The sequence below is a fragment of the Medicago truncatula genome, chromosome 4, assembly GCF_003473485.1.
Source record: "Medicago truncatula cultivar Jemalong A17 chromosome 4, MtrunA17r5.0-ANR, whole genome shotgun sequence".
NCBI classification, from domain to species: Eukaryota; Viridiplantae; Streptophyta; class Magnoliopsida; order Fabales; family Fabaceae; genus Medicago; species Medicago truncatula.
Genome location: NC_053045.1, coordinates 41,616,109 through 41,623,535, shown reverse-complemented (window position 1 = coordinate 41,623,535; position 7,427 = coordinate 41,616,109). Strand labels below are relative to the sequence as shown.

The window sequence follows — 7,427 nt, the reverse complement described above, 5'->3', positions numbered from 1 at the left end:
TCCGGCGGACCTTCAAGGTCTCCGCCGTGGCTTCATCCTCACCGGCGGTGAGGGTTTAGAGAGAGATGAGAGAAGAGAGAAGAGTTAGAGAGAGAAAGGATTTGCAAAAATGAAATAAACCGGTACTCTTCTGTTTATATAAGCCAGCGAACCGGACCGGTTCAATCCGGTCCATTCCCCTTTGATTCCTGGCCGTTTGATCTAGGGTTTTATGATCCTGGATCAATCGTGTGGCTCCTGTGCATCCGGACCTTGTAGTTTTGGGCTTTGGGTTGGCCTCAGTTTTCTTTCACGTTTTTCTGCTTTTTTTTACTATTTGCACTGTTTTTCTTTGCTATTTGAACCAATGTCTTGATTAAAAATCTTGATAAATTTCCTAGAAAATCCATGCTTACTTCTTGACATTTTCTTGATGTTTTACGGTGTTTTCGCACGCTGGAATTGGCAAAATTCTTGTATGATTAATCCATGGCATTTCAATTTTTTCTTGGATTATTTCTTATGATTATTTTGTCAATTCTATCATTGATTTGTGAATATGTGATAAATGCCATTTGACATGTTAATGTGAGTTGCTCATGCCTACAATTCTATGTTTACTTTGCTGTTTTAGATTGATTCATGAAACCTTGATTGTATGAGCAATGTATGCATATTCTAAAAAATAATAAAATGATAATTCTATCTCAAAATTGGTATGAAGCTAAGCTTGTTTGTTTCTAATGATCCTATGTTTATAGCTTGAGATAAAAGAAACTATTTCAAACTTGCTATAGCATGAGAATTAGAAGCTACAAATGCCTTGGGTTTCATATCAAAATTTTAGGTTTTATTACCATTTTATTACTATCTTTATGGCATTTTATGCGTTCTTGCCTCTTGCTACTCTTTATGCTTTATTTCACTAACAAGTTTATTTCCATGTTTCATGCATCTCATTTAGCATTCCCTCCACTTTTTTTTAGCCTAGCATTTATTTTTTGCAAGTTTTAATTCATTTGGTAATGTAATTTGTTATCATTGGTTTGTAGCTTGGCAAAGGGGCCATAGAATGTATTTAGGCAATTTTTGTAATATGGACTATGGACACTATGACGCACCGACACGCACACACTCACCTTAGATGTATGCATAGGATTGTATGGTTAAATAAGCGTTTAGGTTTTAAACACTTAGAGAAAATCCATCTTTTTTCAAAAAAAAACAATTGAACTTCACTTCAAAAATTTTCATAATAAATATGAAGTCAACACTTCATTTTTTTCCTTTCTTTTTTTTTTTTTCTTAAGAAAAATTCAATTCATCTTAATCATTTAGACTTTCTTTTTAATCACTAATCAAACCTCACTTTTTTGCTAAATCTAATGCTCATGAAGCCTCCCAATCTCCTTCTTCAAAACCATTTTCAAAACTTAAAACCAAACAATTAAAACAAAAAACAAGTCTTTTAGCAAGAACTACGCCGGTTTTGATCCCGTAAAACGGTACGTAGGCAATGAGTCAAAACTCATCCAAGCCGAAATAAAATCAAATTCTACTTCTTCTCACCCCCATTCTTAACTAATCACACTTTCTTTTTTACAAATAATCAATAAAATTAAAGCGTAGAAATAAACTTAGGAAAGCGGTTCTTATGGAATACCATAATCGCTCCGGGTGCCTAACACCTTCCCGTAGCGAAAATGACCCCCGAATTCGGAAACTCAAGGGTTTTTCTCCTTTTACCCTTCCCAAGAAAAAAGAGGGATATCAACGGTCGAAAGGTACAAGTCCAATTAATGGCTTGGCACCCAAAAACCATGATAACAGTATACAATAGACTCGACTTTGTGTATATCAACATACAACTCAACTACAACAATCAACAACATGGACAACCACAACTACTACTCAACAGTGCATATTTAAATATGTCTTACACCTCAACATGGTTAACTCGTGACACGACGACTTTTGACAATGGAATCCAACAACTTGTATATTCTAATTAAATGCAACTATGCATAAATCAGCAATCAACAATCAATATATTCGAATCAACAGCTCTGATAAAATAACATAATTTATCACAATTATTTATTCTACCCAAAGAATCCAACCCATCAGTACTCAAAACACATATACGGTTTCAGCCACTGTGCAACTCGCCAGGCGAGTGCACTGCTCGCTATGGCGAGCTCAAGGAAATGGGCTACTCGCCATGGCAAGTAAGTCGTTCGCTGTGGCGAGTTGAAAATTGCTGCTCTCGGGAGTTTTGACATTTTTCTGACTAAATCCTCATTTTTAAGCTCCCTAATCCTCTTTTTGATCTAAAAACTTGATCAGTCCTCTCCATAAAACATCCAGGCACTCAAAATCATCCAACATACTACCTAAAACAACATTTTAAAAATCAAAGTTTCTTTCTCTGGTACTCGCCATGGCGAGCGATGAATATTGCTCACTCGCGAGGCGAGACAAGCTACTCGCGGAGGCGAGCGATGAATGTCTGTACGGGCAGATTGCAGTTTTTCTCAAAAATTCACCCAATCCCATTGTTCTAACCTTAAAACTGATTCTAACATCAACCTATGAATCTTCTAAGGTCTGTACACAGTTTTTGCACTAATTCAACATGTTTCCATCATATAACCCTCAATTCTCACTCTTAACCCTAATTTCCAATTCTCCAAGACTATCCATAACCTTTGCTAAAATAGAATCAGAATTACATAAACTATAACCATTGAGAGTTAGCCTCACCCTTACCTTGAATTGATGAACAAAGCTGTACAAAATCAGATTCTCCCCTCTTGGCTCTTCTCTTGGTTTTTCTCCCAAAACTCTGTTGTACGTGAAAACTGCTTCTGACTTCTATTTTCTAATTTTCTCAATAAATATAACCTCCCAATATTTAATTAACTCCCACTCAATTCACTTAATTATTATTTGACCCCAAAACTCCAATTAAATCCTAATTCTCACTTATTCTATTAAATAATAAAAATAGTCATTTAATAAAATACACCACACCACAAAATCAACATAAATCATTTAAAATCATATAAAAAACTAAAAATAATTAAATAACAATTAGGGCGTTACACGATTCAAGAAAATACTGAAGTCACATACCATGATTTGGACAATGGTATAGATATGAATTTGGAAGACAATTTAGAAGTCACAAACAATGATTTGGACAATGGTAAGTTATTTTTCTTTAGCTCATTCATTAAAAAAAATTCTTAAGATATACATTTAGCTTTCTCACCTTTGTTACACTACTAAAGTTTTCTTATTCATCATTTTTCTTTAACGTGCATATTGTGACAAATTCTTTAGTCATGACTTCTTCCAACTTATTTGTTCATTTATTGTCCTTCTTATTGTTAATTTTAGGATCAATTCAAGAAAATATTGAAGAAGCTGAACCAAATAGTGAAAGAAATAGAGTAAGAGTTTTAAGCAATGAAGAGCGCAAATCTGTTTATCATAAGTTACTGCAAAAAAGTGTTGATGGAAAATTACCTAGAGGAGTTACAAAGGCAGTGGCTTCATCATTCTCAGTTTCTATGAGAACTGTCCAACGTATTTGGAAAAGAGCAAAAGAAAGTGAAGCACATGATGTGTCTCATGGAAAGACAAAAAATTGTGGACGTAAGAGAATTGAAATTGATCCTAACCAAATCCGTGAAATTCCTTTGAGAAAAAGAAGAACCATCCGATCATTAGCTTGGACTTTGAATACAAATCCAACTTCTGTGTTTAGACTTCTAAAGAAGGGGATTATACGACGCCATTCAAATTCCATAAAGCCATTTTTGAAAGAAGAAAACAAAAAATCTAGGATGGAATTTTGCTTGTCAATGCTTGAAGGTATTCTTGGAATAACATAAGCATGGTTAGTGTACTGTACATATTTAAAGTGAAATAGTTGTGGAGCTCTATGTATTGGAACAATGAAGAGTGAGTTTATTACATTTATTAGCAGAAAGGATTTTTGTAGCATCCGTAAAAATGTGTCTGATGGAGTACTATGCAATTAATGTGTCAGATTTAGTAATTGAGAGGTAAGGGTATAATTGACATATTACCATCTTAAAGTCTAAATGTGACACTTAAATAGGAACAATTTTTTTTTAGCAAATATGACACTTAAAAAGGAACTGAGAAAATATTAGATAAATTAGCTACTACTACAATCAAGGTTAGGGTCTCATGCATGCATGCATTATCTTAACATTAGGAAAATATAATTAAATGTTGTCATCAATCTAGCTAATCTTCCTTGAGTTTATTCATCTCTCCAAAATCTTGTTGGTAGACCATGCATCGGAACTGGGAATGGACTATATTGAACTTCGCTTTGATTATATCCTGCTACCTCCCACCTACCAACCAAATATAAATTGAACACATACATCATCACCACTTTGAATATCAAGATATTCCTTCCATTTTTAAATATAAGTAAATTTTATTTTTTAGGTTTATTCAATTAATGATGTATGTGGTTCATAATATATACTACATACATCATTAATTGAATGAACCTAAAAAAATAAAATTTGCTTATATTTAGAGACAAGAGTATGAAGTATAGTTCTATTGTAAATATATAGAGTAGAGTATCAAAATTCAACAAAATGTAGTTGAAATTTCACCTAAATTTGGTAACTAGATGGTGAATTAAAATCAACATGTTCAATTTGGCTAGCTCATTTCCTGGACAAGAGTGCACTCCATTGCCAAATGGCATAAAAGTATTGGGCTTTGGAGTAACCTACGGTCATCAAGAATCAAAATTAATTGAGATGTCTTCAAATTCAAAAGCATAATAACTAGAGATTTATTTATTTTTATTTATTTATTTGACAAAGTGGTAGAGAAATCATAAAAAATATTTGCATATCATCATACCTCAAACCTTGATGGGTCAAAATTGTGAGGAGCAGGGTAGAAGTCTGGATTGTGGTGGATGTTTCTGAACAGAGGCATTACTTTCCAACCTTTTGGTATTAAATATCCTTAATAGTTGCATCAAAGAACATTTTAGAAAATAATCATGCATGTAGAAAATAATAAGTAATTATGAGTTTCACCGTTAAACACTTAAAAATAATGAAATTATTCCATATCAAATTATTACCCTTGTATACTACATCAACCACAGCTTCCCTAAAAGTAAATGAGATTATACTTGCCATCCTCAGACTTTCCAATATTACCTACAATACAAGATCTTGATGAGAAATATTTTGATGAAGTTGCTTTCAACATAAAACAATAGTAGTGTGTGTGTATCATAGCATACCCTATGAGTAATAGGCATATTTCTAGTTTGACCCCAACTCAATGGCATCTTCCCTCCTTCATTGGCTTCGTATATTGACATTTGCTCTGTCTACAAAACAGTTTTATTAGTTGAATCAATAATTATTAATGATTTTCAACACTTATGGCCTACAAAGATTTTGAAAAAAATCTTTGTAAGAGGACCAATAAGAACACTTACTTTTATGGCTTCAAGAAGTTTCTGGTGATCATGAAGATACTTGAGAATCCAAGTAAGAACACTTGCTGTAGTATCTTGAGCTGCAAATAGTACTCCAATCACATTATCAGCAATTTCTTCATCTGTTAGAGTTTGTCCATTTTCATCCTTGTAGTTTAAGAAGTTGCCTAATAGATTCTTCTCAATCAATCTCTGCTCCTTTTTCTTGCAAATTATTTCACTTATAATCTCCCGAATTCTCTGCCTCGCCTTTAGTGCATTTAATCAAAAGACATTTATTAGACCGAAAATCAGATCGCTCAAGAAGACATAATATAATTGATGTGGCCGCAATTGCTAGTTACGGGGACTCCTAAAAAATTTATATTGTCGCCACAATTACAGTTGTGAAGTGCAATTTCGAACTATTAAAACCGTATATAAATAAGATGTTGCAATGTAGCTTACCAAAAGAGCTTTAGAGTATGCAGTTCCGGGTATCCTATTTGGGAAAGAATTGTAGCCTTTCTCTACTATGTTGTAATTCTCCTTAAGCTGCTCTCTATAATTGCCTTCCAAGTTACCAAAGACAGAGAGGATACCAATATTGAAAGAGAACTGCAAGTAATCAACCATAGCAATCAATATGTTGATGGAGAAGAACCCGATCACAATTTATAAAAGAGAAATGCTAATAAGTGTCATTAGGGTACTCGTTAGCGACCCTTAGTAAAATAACCTTTTTCAATTCATGGAAAGCATTAATAACTTGTCCGGTAGAAACCCAAGAATCCAAGGAGGAAATAACTTGGGTTTCTATATAAGGGATCAATTTCTTGATTGATTCAGGAGAAAGTGAGGTTTGAACAAGTTTCCTAATGCGTGTGTGGTAATCTCCTTGGTGAAAGAACAATGCAGAAGAACCAATAAGCTTCTCTTTGCTTTTGGGGTATGTAGGCTTAAACAAATGAGAATGAGTCACCAACACAAATCTTGCAGCCTCAGGACTTGCTAGCATCACACATTGACATCCTAGTATGCGTGTTTTAAAAATCTCTCCATACCTGATCATGATGATTTATACAATTATAATTAAGTTAATTAGTAGTAGTACATACAATAAATTAAACTTACCCGAAATGATATATAATAAATAATTTTGAATTCTTTTTACTAAGTCAATCAATCATAAACCATGATTTATATGACTTTTAAGTTAAATATAACAAAAGTCAAACTCTTTAAATGATAAACAGTATATGACTTCTTTTTTTTTTTTTGAGTAAAAAGTACAGTATATGATATGAATCATACACAATTAAGGAACAAAGTAAGGAACCTTTTTTGTTTAGAAGCAAAGAAGGTGTTAGGATGTTGAGAGTAAAGTTGAAGAGTTTCTCCTATATATGGCCAACCCATTGAACCTGGGGGAACCTTAGGCTTGGACGTGGCTCTGTGTTTATTGTGTTTCATTATGAATGGATACAAGAGGAGGGTAATTAAGAGAAAGAGGAAGGTGTAAAATAAAATTGCAATAATATCCATAGTACTCTCGAGGTAGAACGAGAAATAATGATGAAATATGATGGATGGATATGGAATGTGCTAAATGGTTCAAGTCAATGAATGAATGATATGTTTTTGTTGAGCTTGGTTTATATATATATAGTGGCAAGAGCTAGACAAGAATGGATAACGGGGAAACAGTAAACAGTTCTTATCTAAACTAATCAAGTATAAAGAAAATTCCCTATAATGTATTATTAATTATTATTGATAAAAAAATTTATTATTATCATCGTTCAGACCAACACTCGTGTCTTTCAGTCCAATTTTGATATTGTAGCAACTATATTTATCTTTTTTAATGACATCAAAATGTAACAATTTTATAAACAAATTAATTCAAGAGTATAATTTCAAGTGGCAAAACCAACCTAAATTAGTTAAT

General features: G+C 33.1%; 1 protein-coding gene across 1 annotated transcript; it reads right to left on the bottom strand.

The window, feature by feature from the left end:
- Positions 1-4,116: 4,116 nt before the first annotated feature.
- LOC11445728 (abscisic acid 8'-hydroxylase 4) lies at positions 4,117-7,089 on the bottom strand. The gene is made up of 9 exons (XM_003607923.4): positions 6,816-7,089; positions 6,216-6,540; positions 5,945-6,094; positions 5,498-5,746; positions 5,297-5,386; positions 5,132-5,210; positions 4,903-5,009; positions 4,647-4,765; positions 4,117-4,373 (listed from the first exon to the last, which is right to left on the bottom strand). The coding sequence occupies exons 1-9, from the start codon at positions 7,019-7,021 to the stop codon at positions 4,277-4,279; spliced, it is 1,422 nt and encodes a 473-aa protein (XP_003607971.1). The 5' UTR covers positions 7,022-7,089; the 3' UTR covers positions 4,117-4,276.
- Positions 7,090-7,427: the final 338 nt, after the last annotated feature.